Source organism: Manis javanica, chromosome 6 (genome assembly GCF_040802235.1).
Source record: "Manis javanica isolate MJ-LG chromosome 6, MJ_LKY, whole genome shotgun sequence".
Classification (NCBI taxonomy): Eukaryota; Metazoa; Chordata; class Mammalia; order Pholidota; family Manidae; genus Manis; species Manis javanica.
In genome coordinates, this window is record NC_133161.1 from 53,843,700 (window position 1) to 53,856,162 (window position 12,463).

General features: G+C 34.6%; 1 protein-coding gene across 1 annotated transcript in view; it reads right to left on the minus strand.

Moving 5' to 3' along the window:
• The window catches only part of ABCB5 (ATP binding cassette subfamily B member 5), an 89,872-nt gene that overhangs the window by 46,945 nt on the left and 30,464 nt on the right, over positions 1 to 12,463 (minus strand). The window contains 6 exon segments of the mRNA XM_073239997.1: positions 6,652 to 6,848; positions 7,975 to 8,106; positions 10,552 to 10,660; positions 10,970 to 11,083; positions 12,260 to 12,324; positions 12,327 to 12,415. Coding sequence (XP_073096098.1) covers positions 6,652 to 6,848; positions 7,975 to 8,106; positions 10,552 to 10,660; positions 10,970 to 11,083; positions 12,260 to 12,324; positions 12,327 to 12,415 — 706 coding nt within the window.

A 12,463-nucleotide genomic window follows, 5' to 3' on the forward strand; every position in this document is an offset into this window, starting at 1 on the left:
CTTCAGATTTCCCTGGCGACAAACAATGTTAGGTATTTTTCACTTCTATATTGCTCATTTGATTTCTTTGTGTGTGTGTGTGTGTGTGTGTGAAATCTCTGTTCAAGTGTTGGTCCATTTTTTGGGGGTCTTATTACTGTGTTTTAAGAGTTCTGTATGTATTCTGGGTACATGTTCTTTGTCAGATCTGTGTATTGTGAACATTTTCTTTCACTCGTGTTTCTTTGCCTTTTTATTTTCTAAATGGTGTCTTTTTAAAGGTTTCAATTTCAGTAAAGTCCAGTTTATCATTCTTTTTAATAGTAAATGCTTTCTAAGAAATCTTTGACTACCTCAAGGTCACAAAGATTTTCCCCTAAGTTTTTATTTTTAAAGTTTGATGCCTTAAGTTTTTACATTTGGTCTAAGGTCCATGGCAAATTAGTGTGTGTATGGTGTTAAGTAAGGGCCACTTTCGATTATGTTTACCCACATGGATATCCAATTTTTCCAGCACTACGTCTTGAGAAGATCATTCTTTTCCCCCAGTAAATTACACTGGCCTTTTCAAAAATCAATTAATTAGATATATGTGAGTCTAGATATATCTGAATTCTCTATTCTGATCCATCCATCTATACATCTACTGTATTGCCATTACCACTGCCCTAAGTGTTGTCTTAAAACTAGATAGAGTAGGTCTTCCAGTTTGTTGTTCCTTTTTCAAAATGGTTTTGGCTCTTCTTGGTCCCTTAACACCCAAATAAATTTAGAATCATCATGTCAATTTCTGCACACAAAAAAGACTTATGGGGTTTTGATTGGTATGATATCAAAATTATCAATTTTGGAACAATGCATTTTTTTTTACAAAGGTATCATCGATATACACTCTTACAAAGGTTTCACATGAAAAAACAATGTGATTATTACATTCACCCTTATTATCAAACCCGCCCATACCCCATTGCAGTCACTGTCCATCAGTGTAGTAAGATGCCACCGAGTCTGTATTTGTCTTCTCTGAGATACACTGTATTTCCCGTGACCCCCCACACCATGTGCACCAATCATGATACCTCACTATTCCCTTCTCCCTCCCTACCCACCCGCCCTCCCCCAACTCCTCTCCTTTGGTAATCACTAGTCCCTTCTTGGAGTCTGTGAGTCTACTGCAATTTTGTTCCTTCAGTTTTACTTCATTGTTATACTCCACAAATGAGGGAAATCATTTGGTATTTGTCTTTCTCTGCCTGACTTCTTTCACTGAGCATAATACCCTCTAGTTCAATCCATGTTGTTGCAAATGGTAGGATTTGTTTCTTTCTTATGGCTGAATAGTATTCCATTGTGTATATGTACCACCTCTTCTTTATCCATTCATCTACTGATGGACTCATAGGTTGCTTCCATATCTTGGCTATTGTAAATAGTGCTGTGATAAACATAGGGATGCATATGTCTTTTTGAATCTGAGAAGTTGTTTACTTTGGGTAAATTCCTAGGAGTGGAATTCCCAGGTCAAATGGTATTTCTATTTTTAATTTTTTGAGGAACCTCCATATTGCTTTCCATAATGGTTGAACTAGCTTACATTCCCAGCAGCAGTGTAGGAGGATTCCCCTTTATCCGCATCCTCGCCAGCATTTGCTGTTCCTAGTCTTTTCTATGTTGGCCATCCTAACTGGTGTGAGGTGACATAATTGTGGTTTTAATTTGCATTTCCCTGATGATTAGTGATGTGGAACATCTTTCATGTGCCTGTTGGACATCTGAATTTCTTTTTTGGAGAAGTGTCTGTTAATATCCTCTGCCCATTTTTTAATAGGTTTATTTGCTTTTTGGGTGTTGAGGCATGTGAGCTCTTTATACGTTTTGGAGGTTAACCCCTTGTTGGATATGTTGTGTACAAATATATTCTCCCATACTGTAGGATGCCTTTTTCTTCTGCTGATGGTGTCCTTTGCTGTACAGAAGCTTTTTAGCTTGATACAGTCCCATTTATTTATTTTTGATTTTGCTTCCCTGGACCGAGGAGATGCGTTCAGGAAAAAGTTGCTCATGTTTATATTCAAGAGATTTTTGCCTATGTTTTCTTCTAAGAGTTTTATGGTTTCATGACTTACATTTAGGTCTTTGATTCATTTTGAGTTTACTTTTGTGTATGGGGTTAGACAATAATCCAGGTTCATTCTCTTGCATGCAGCTGTCCAGTTTTGCCAACACCAGCTTTTGAAGAGGCTGTCATTTCCCCATTGTATATCCATGGCTCCTTTATCATATATTAATTGACCATATGTTGTGGGTTTATATCAGGGCTCTCTAGTCTGTTCCATTGGTCTATGGGTCTGTTTTTATGTCAGCACCAACTTGTCTTGATTACTGTGGCTTTGTGGTAGAGCTTGAAGTTGGGGAGTGTAGTCCCCTGCTTTATTCTTCCTTCTCAGGAATGCTTTGGCTATTCGGGGTCTTTTGTGGTTCCATATGAATTTTAGAACTATTTGCTCTAGTTTGTTGACGAATGCTGTTGGTATTTTGATAGGGATTGCATTGAATCTGTAGATTGCTTTAGGCAGGGTGGCCATGTCCTATCCATGAGCATGGGATATGTTTCCATTTATTAGTATCTTCTTTAATTTCTCTCATGAGTGTCTTGTAGTTTTCAGAGTATAGGTCTTTCACTTCATTCGTTAGGTTTATTCCTCGGTATTTTATTCCTTTTAATGTAATTATTAATTGAATTGTTTTCCTGATTTCTCTCTCTGCTGGTTCATTGTTAGTGTATAGGAATGCAACAGATTTCTGTGTATTAATTTTGTATCCTGAAACTTTGCTGAATTCTGATATTAGATCTAGTAGTTTTGGAATGGATTCTTTAGGGTTTTTTATATACAATATCATGTCATCTGCAAACAGGGACAGCTTAACTTCTTCCTTACCAATCTGAATGCCTTTTATTTCTTTGTGTTGTCTGATTGCCATGGCTATGAGTTCCAGAATTATGTTGAATAAAAGTGGGGAGAGTGGGCATCCTTGTCTTGTTCCCAATCTTAAAGGAAAAGCTTTCAGCTTCTCACTATTAAGTATGACGTTGGCTGTGGGTTTGTCATATATGGCCTTTATTATGTTGAGGTACTTGTCCTCTACACCCATTTTGTTGAGAGTTTTTATCATGAATGGATGTTGAATTTTGTCAAATGCCTTTTCAGCATCTATGGAGATTATCATGTGGTTTTTGACCTTCCTTTGTTGATGGGAGAATGCATTTCTTAAGTTGAATCTCTAAATCAATGATTAAGGCATATCTTATTTATTTAAATCTTCTTTAATTTTTCTCAACAATGTTTTTACATTTTCACAAAGAAGACTTACATATCATTCATTAAATTTATTCTAACTTATGTTTTTGATACTGTTGTGAATGCCACTGACAGTTTTAATTTCAGTTTGCTACCATAATTGTTACTACTATTTAGAGATCCAATTGATTGTTTTGATAGCTATATGTCTTAACTAAGGTTATGGATTTATTTTCAAGTGAGTTTTGGTAGTTTGTGTCTTTCAAGGAATTGACTCTCATCTAAGTTGTCAAATTTATATGCATTACTTTGTTCACAGTATTCCTATATTAATCTTTTAATGTCTTTGGGATCAATAGTCGTATATACTATTTCATTCCTGATATTGGTAATTTATTTTGCTTTTCTTTTTTGATTCTTGCTGTAGTTTTATTGATTTTGTTTATCTTTTCAAGGAAGTAGTTTTTGGTTTCAGTGATCATTTATAATGCTTTTCTGTTTTTAATTTCACTAATTTCTACTCTATTACTTCCCTCTCTCTGCTTGATTTGGGTTTGATTTGCTCTTTGTGTGCTGATTTCTCAAGGTGGAAACTTAGTTTACATATTTTATGCCGTTTTTTCCCTAAAATTAGCACTTAATGCTATTAGTTTCTTTTAAAATAGTGCTTCAACTGTATTCCACAAATATTGTTTGCTTAATTTTTTTACTTAATTTAAAATGGTTTTTAATTTTCCTTGAAACTTCCTCTTTGAGCCATAGATTATTTAGAAGTTATTTTATTTTTAAGTATTTTTGGATTTTCAGATATATTTCTGTTATTGACTTCTATATTTTAACTCTATTATGGTCTGAGAACATATTTTACATGTTTTCTTTGAAACTGCATATTTTTTAATGGCCCAGAATATTGTTTACTGTGATGAATGTTCCAGGTGTTCTCGAGAAGAATGTATTCTGCAGTTATTAGGTGGAGTGTTCTATAAATGTCAGTCAGATCTAGTTGGTTGATAGTATTTTTTGGGTAGTGCATATCCTTACTGATTTTCTGCCTACTTGTTCTATCAAGTATGAAAGACTCCAACTAAAATTGTGGATTTGTTTATTTTTTCTTTCAATTCTATCAGTTTTTTGCCTCATGCATTTTAAAGCTTTCTTAAAGCGCATAAACATTCAGATAATGTTTTCTTGCCTATGGATCATGGTTTCCTGTTTCTTTGCATATCTAGCTATTGTAGAATATATACTAAATTGTGGTGTGGGACTCTGAATTATGTTTCCTTCTGAAAAAAAATGTTGACTTTTGTTCTAGTGGCAATTAAAATACTGACTGATCATTCTGAACTTGTGTAATCTTGGTTTTATGCTTTGTTGGAGTGAATCTGTGGAAAGTCTCAAAACTTGGCAGGACCCAACCTCCAAGTTCTGTCTCCTCTAGGGATCTTGCCGTGGCTTGGTTTTAGGATTTGTTAGGGCAGGTCTAGAGTCAGCCTTACTTTAAGCTGTGGTCTTTATTCAGAAGGTGTAGCTTTTGTGTGTGTGTGTGTGTGTGTGTGTGTGTGTGTGTGTGTGTGAGTTATTATATGCCTGAGGTATTAAAAAAGTGTTAATGTTGATCTGTCCAGTCTGGCTGAACTGTGCTTCCAGCATCCCCACATGCTGCTTGACTTCTAGTATCTCTGTTCTGTTCCCAGCTTTGAAGCATCTGCTCCCTAGATGTTAGGTAGTCTTATCCTCAGATAAGGATTCCTGAGCGATGACTACATGGATTTCTGACCCCATCTCAACTCTACAGCTCTGTTACTCCTCTGTAGCTGCTTAAGCGGCCCTGAAATTCTATTTCTGCCTTTCAGCTCAGTGAACTGCCGTGTTTTGTCTGGATTCCAATTCACAGAAATTTGGTCAGAAATTTGTTCTCAAGCAGAATGTGGCAAATTCATGGAATTTCATCATGAGTTTTCTCTCTCTCAGGAATCACAGTTTTGTGCAAGTTCTCATCCAATGCTTGGAAACAACTGTCCTTTGCCTCATATATTTCAACCAGTTTCATGGTTGTTTATGGAAAAGGCTAGCTTGCAAGTATCAGTTAATCCTAGTATATTAATTAAAAAAGTGTATATCATAGAAAAAGTAATGATACTTATTTTTGAGCATAGCTTTCCCCAATTTTTCACTTGTATGAATTAACCACTTCTGAAAGTCTTATTTGTTTTTGTGCTTGTTCTTATTTCTCTGGCTAACCATGGCTGTGGAATTTAGTTTCTATCATGATAAACCTTTAATTTGTTCTTTGGATTATATCTTTAGAATTTACTATTGGATTATAGGAAGGGACATCTTTGTGTAAATATTGGACTTCTAATAAAAGCAAGTAGCAACTTACAGGGTATGATTTAAGAGGCCCCAGAAATTCCCTAATTCCAAGTGGGAAACTGAAGATCATTGGTGTTTTGATGAAAGGAAGTCATAGAAAGTGTCGAAAGTTCAAAGAAAGGAAGTCTAAGTTTTTCCATGCCACAGGCAAAGAATGACCTTAAGCTCTTAATGAATTTGCTATCCTAACAGTGACCATAAATACAGAGATAGAAGGCAATTCCTGGCATAACAAATTTTTTTTTTAAAAAGAACAAAATTATTATGACCCTGGAGTGTGTATTGTAGATCCATTAAGATAAACTTTTTTGTTATTGTAATTTTATGGGATGGTGGAATTTTATCTGCATTTTAATTTCTTATGCTTTCATATTTCACAGGTGCTCCCCACAATAATTTTAGGTTATAGTGATGAATGAATACTTTGAGAAATGTAAATAAATGGTTTTATAGCTATCAATTCTAAATACCTGTTAGTATCTTATATGCCCTGATACCAATAACTTTAGCTTATTATATCTCTTTCCAAGTATTATTTCATATTTCTTTTTCAATATTAGCTCATGTGCTTCTAAAAATGATCATAGTTTTCCTATTGCCTTATCACAGGAACAATCTGAACACTGGATGTGACATTCCCACTCTTAGCCACAAGGTGGCCTTGCAAATCAACATTTTGCAGACATCACTCCTCAGCTTGGAGTGATGATTTTGTCTCATATTTCTTTATTATATCTTAATACGTCCATTCATTTTTTACTTTTCCATTTGTAGTGAGAACCAGTAAGAACTAAATATGATCTTTAAAAATTGACTTTTCAATGATGCATTTCTTCTTTTGGTTGTTACCATGCTTTCATTTATAGATGTTTCATCTAGGACAAACCAAAATTGATCATACTCCTCCTATTCTGCAGAAGTTATTGTTTTGTTATCTTATTTTGGAATACTGCATTGCTTTAGCTCAAAGCTAAGGACACAGGCTACACAGTGTACTTACATTTGGAAATTACATTATAAAATCATAAGCATTTGCTTCCTTTGCTTCTGTCTCAATCTCTTCATTGGTCATACCATCTCATCCATATTTAATATTGTTATTAGAGGTGGTCCCATATAAAACAGGTTCTTGGCTGACCACTCCATTATGTTCTCGATAATGCTGCACATTTAAAGTTCTGATGTCATTCCTGTCCACTGAGATCTGGCAATACAAAGGAAAGAATCATGTGATGCCTTTTACTGCACTGGGTTTACAGCCTTTTTCCAAAACAGGAGCTGAGGAGCAGGGTATGTCAGGAATCAAAGAATGACTGAATTTTTAATGAAATATTTATAGTATGCATACTGTCAACAGACTTTTTCTGGTAGATGGTAACCTATAAAACTTTCACAAAATTCACTTAAAAATCTAGCCAGACTACCAGAATACCTTTATCCTAAGATCTACAAATTAGGTATTAGGAAGATCTAAACTCCAGGAACCACAAATATTATCATGTAAATACCTGTAACAAAGTTCAGTTTTGTTATTTTAAGACTGATGTGACCTTTGCATTTTTTTTCTAGGAAATACCCTCCTTCTCTTCAACACTCCACTCCCCTGCAATAGGCAACAGTGTCTTCTATTCATTGTTATAAATAATAGTAAATGAACACTGTATTCTCCATAGATAGTGCCATTACCCATTACCCTGGTATATTCCAGTGACAGAAGCCAAAGTATGATAATTATAACTCATAATATACTCAGCAACTCTGGTATTCTGCCTGAGAGTGGGTATTCTATGTAACTGTTTTATGTATGGAGTGCATTATATAATAATTTATTTATTCAATATTAGCATGGATTCATGAGTCTAGTATACTCCCAATCAAGATTTATAAAGTCAAATTTAAGTGACATCAAGCTCTAGGAGAGTAGGTTTTCTTTTAAAAATAACAGTTGAAAATTTTGAAAAGAAACATTAAGAATTATGCTTCTCTGACTATCATAGTCTCATCCTCTATGCCATTTACAAGGGCAAGAAAGTTAAGTGTGACATTATGGATGACAAAAAAATTAAAGCTTATCTTCTACAAAAGAATACAGATATTCATCTGGGATGTTTTGAAAAACTGAAATGCTTGAACAATATCTGGCACATAGTAGATGTTCAGTAAATATTTGTTGAGTGAATTAATATGCAGGAAAGAAAATAATATGATTTCTTTCCCTGCTTTAGTGTTAAAAATTAAAAGTTGACGCAACTGTAAGCTCTCTGTAATAGATGGTATTTCCAAATCTCATTATGTGGACTATGCGTGATTTTGCAAGGTGTACTTAGAAAGCCATTGTCCAGATTATATAACCTCTGTAGAAGTTGGACCGCTGTACTCATCCCACTGCCATTGGGGCCAACCAAGGCTACTGTCTCTCCAGATTTAATTTTGAGATGCAGGCCTTTCAGAATCTATTGGAATGTATGGGAAGAAAATTCCATAAAACCAAGACAAGTGAGAATATGATTTACATATTTTCAGAAATTTTATGTGTAATTGTAAACAGAAAATGAATTTGTCTGTGGAAATAAATTTAATGTTAATTGCTAGTCTCTATGATTGGCATACATGGTGTGGGGGGGATCAGGGGAAGATAGTGTAGCACAGAGAAGGCAAATAGTGGCTGTGGCATCTTACTACACTGATGGGCAGTGACTGCAATGAGGTATGGCAGGGGACATAGTAATATGGGTAAATGTAATAATCACATTGTTTTTTCATGTGAAACCTTCATAAGAGTATATATTGATAATACCTTAATAAAAAAATAAAACCAAAAAAATAAAATAAAATAAAATATGTTTTCAGGTTTAGAAAAAGGTAGAATTCCAGATAAGGATCCAAGTGTTCATCACTATAGATCCAAAAACAATAAATAAATAAATAAATAAATTTAATGTTATGTTTGTTTCATGTACATGTCTATAATAACACCCTACATAATTTTGGAAACTAATGAAAGAATCTCTCATCATCTCTGTTATCTAAAGAGGAGATCTAAATCAAGAGTACTCAGAATATTAAGTAGCTACAGCAAACTGTTCACATTTGCAACTGAAATACGTTCTGTGAATTTCATGACTTACCAAGTTAGTCAAAGTTTTATTTAGTTTGCAACGAATGAATAAAATCTTGCCAGATATCTTTGTGAGGTACTAAAGGAAGTTCTTTACAAGAATACATTTAAAGTTATTGCAAAACACTCAAAGTAAAACACCTGGCCAGACTCCTTAGGGACTCCCAAGAATGGGATACCATCATTAGAGACCTTTCCTCTCTAGGGGTGTATCTCAAGGGGATACTTCAACTTTTGGGGAACCCTTTTAAAACTGTCTCAATAACTGGGGGTTGCTACCAGCATTTAGTGTCCCAGGGATATGCAATGGGAGAGAAGCTTCACAAATAATTACCCTTCCAAAATGACAATAGCAATCCCACTGAGAAACTCTTTGCTTGCATTTGTATGTATTTGGCCCCAAACATGGGAATCTCTCCCTGGGTTTTCTCACTTTGATCTTCCCATGTGTAAGAAAATGGACTCTTTAAATAAGAGTATAAAATATAAAACCTTCAAAGGGCCAAGCAGAGAAAAATTCTCTAAAAGAGGTGAGAAATTGGAAACCCCTGGTGAAACTAATTCTTCTCCCACCTGCATTTCACTCTAGAATTGGTTTCTGTTCTTTCCTTTGGAAGAATCTGTGTTTTGTTTATATAAAGTAGGTGGACTTCACCTTTTTAAAACTATTATTCATTCTTAAGCTTAACAAAAAGGGCTATGTTTCAAATGTTCATTTAAAAAATACTTGTTTAAAACTCAGAGGGCACTTTACCATACAAAATGATGGCACAATTGGTGATTAAGTCTTCAGGAAACCAACCCAAATGTAGTGGCAAAATGGGTTGCATTTATGTTAGAAAAAATATATTTATGTTAAGAAAAATGGCAGAAGCCTACATTATTACAATAATGGTAATTAAGTAACAAAAAAATTTTTTAAAAGAGCTTTGAAAAGAGAATTTCAATCAAAGACTTAGGGAAAAATAAGGAAGTAGTAGGTAGATCTTTTTTGATGTAAATTATGCAGGGAGCATTTGGACACTTTAAAGGGCATTAGAGGTTGACAGCATTAGTAATTTTATCAATTTCACTTAAAATCATGTTCTTTTTCTATGAAACAGGTATTTTATTAGAATTACTCTTTGTAATCTTTAATAGTAACTATTTTTTGCATAAATACACTAATAAAAATGAAAGGAGGAAGACTATAGAAATTTTCACAAGAACTTGTCAATGATGGAGGAGGTGTATGGTGTGTGTGTGTGTGTGTGAAAGCAAGAAACAAAGCACAAACAAATGCTGATGCAGTAAAAGCCCTTTAAAGGCAGAAGGGAAAGGCACAGCATGTGCATCATTTCTCTGGTTAAAAACTAGGTGGTTAAAATGAGTCATCTGTATTTAGCAAGATAACATCCAGGGACCTCCAGGAGGTGGCACCATCAATCCAGGACATTTTGTTGTGCTCCCAAATGCAGAATGAAGGAATTTCAGGGAGTTGAAAATGCTTTAGTCAGTTGAGTATAGAAAGGATGCTGCAAAATGTTAACTAGCTCTTCCATAGTTATCTGTCCATTATTCACCTCTCCTTCTTTCCTTCCCTCCGCCCACTCTTTCTTCCCTCTTACTTCTTTCTCTGTCACTCTCAGCCTCTCATATTTTCTTCCTTTCCCCGCAAGTCTCTAAGCAAAGTAGCCAAATCTTGGTCAAAATGGTCGTAAATAATCTCATAAGAGGAAACCTTAGACAATAGAAGATAGTATCAGAAAACGGCACAATTCTATAATTAAATTTAACCTATCTTGATAAATGGTCTTGATGGATAACTGAAAGAAACATTTTAACATTCCACAGTTCTTCCTATGCATTCTGGCTTATGCCTTGTTGTTGAAAAGTTATCTGTAGTAGGGTTCTTGGAAAAATAAAGAATGTTATAAATTTTCAAGGAATTAAAGTTGACACTCTCTATATCCTAAAAATAGTTTAAAGATGTTTTTCTTTTACAAAGTTTTATTTTCTGCTTAAGAAGTACATTGAGTTAGACATGAAGGTTTCAATAAAACACAATATCCTTGTAGAAGAGTTAAAACAATCTCTCCATTGCCAATTGCCTAATATGTTTTTTTCTCCTCTTTTTATTTTATTGAAGTGAGTGTGCCTGCTTTTTGGTTTCTTTCTTGCAGTAATGGTAGTTGTCTTTCAGTGCCATTAGAAGTCATACCTTAACAATAACCTGGAAAACAATAAAGGCTGCTCCTTGGGCTATAATGTAGATTTCATAGTTGGGGGCTGCTGGTTCAATGCAATAACTATTACGGATAACATTAAAGAAAACCTACACGAACAACAACAACAAAAAGAATGTCGGTCCTCAGTTAAAAAATAGAGACAAGAGAATGAAATATATCCTTGTTAGAGTTCAGAGAGATATTAGAGAAATTAGTGGGAAAGAATGGGAGCTGCTGCCAAATATGAAGAAAATACAAATTAATCCAAGCTTATGCTTCACTTTTTCTTCATGTGGGATGGCTGTGATTGTCCCATAGCCTTGTTGTTATCACTGGCCAGGAAGCTGTAGGAAAATCTGCTTACTGAGGACTGCTGTCTCTATATGAATCTGGTTGAGTGAGCAGGTGATTTGTGCTGTTCTGCTGGTCAACCTCTTGAGCTTTATGGAGAGGGTATGATAGATTTCACTAGCTTAGATACACTGTACTATTTTTGTCCAACTTTCTGAATTCTTGTATTACAGGACATCTGTCCATTTTCATACAGACACATCTCTGCAAAAGGTCAAATAAGGAAGGAACCCTACAAGTTAGGTGCTATTTTCTCTGTCTTACAGATGAAGAAGCTAAGGCTTAGCAAGTCACTTGCCCAGTCACACATAAATTGAGGAGCAAGGATGTGTCCCAAATTCCTCTTGTTCATATGAATAAATGAATAGTTTAAAGTCTTAACTATGAAAGTCTCAAAAGATGACTTGAGTCAAGAGAAAAGAAATCTATACAGAATGGAAAGGCCAAACAAGAATTCAAGTATATATGCCATATCAATTCATTTCAGTAAGACATATGGCTCTTAATTCTGAACTGATCTATTTATTGTTGAGACTTGGGGGGATAACTGAATAAATTCAAATTTAATGCATAACACTTAAGACTTTAAAAAACTCTAAATTGTGGTGTTGGACAGAGCTGTATATAGTCTGCTTTTAATATTACTATATGCTGAGAGTACAGAGAAAGGACAGGAGAGTCCAATTTATAGAATATTTCCAGAGAGAAGGCATTTATCAAGGTGAATGTAGAGTGCCATCTTATCTCAGCAAAACTGAAAGAATTTGCCTGATTGATTAAAAAATCTCTTTATCTCAGTGAAGAATTCTATAAGTGAGTCTTCTAAAAGAATCATGTTTGTTAAAAACATGACTCTTTGAATATTCATTATCATTCAAAGAGACATTTTTACTAAACTCTAGGTAAGGAAAGATTATCTAGGCCAGACTTACAGCAAGAACAGTTCTGATGGTATAACCGAGTTCTCCACTAGGAATCAAGGAGGTTCCATACCAAAGGTTCCATTCATAAAGAAGTACACAGCACCAAGAGAGAGTTTCAAAACTATAGCCCTTTTTATGCCAAAAGAATTTAGATTCTTCGTATACAGTAAAAAGACAAAACACAATTAATAGACCGGAGTAATAAAACTAAGC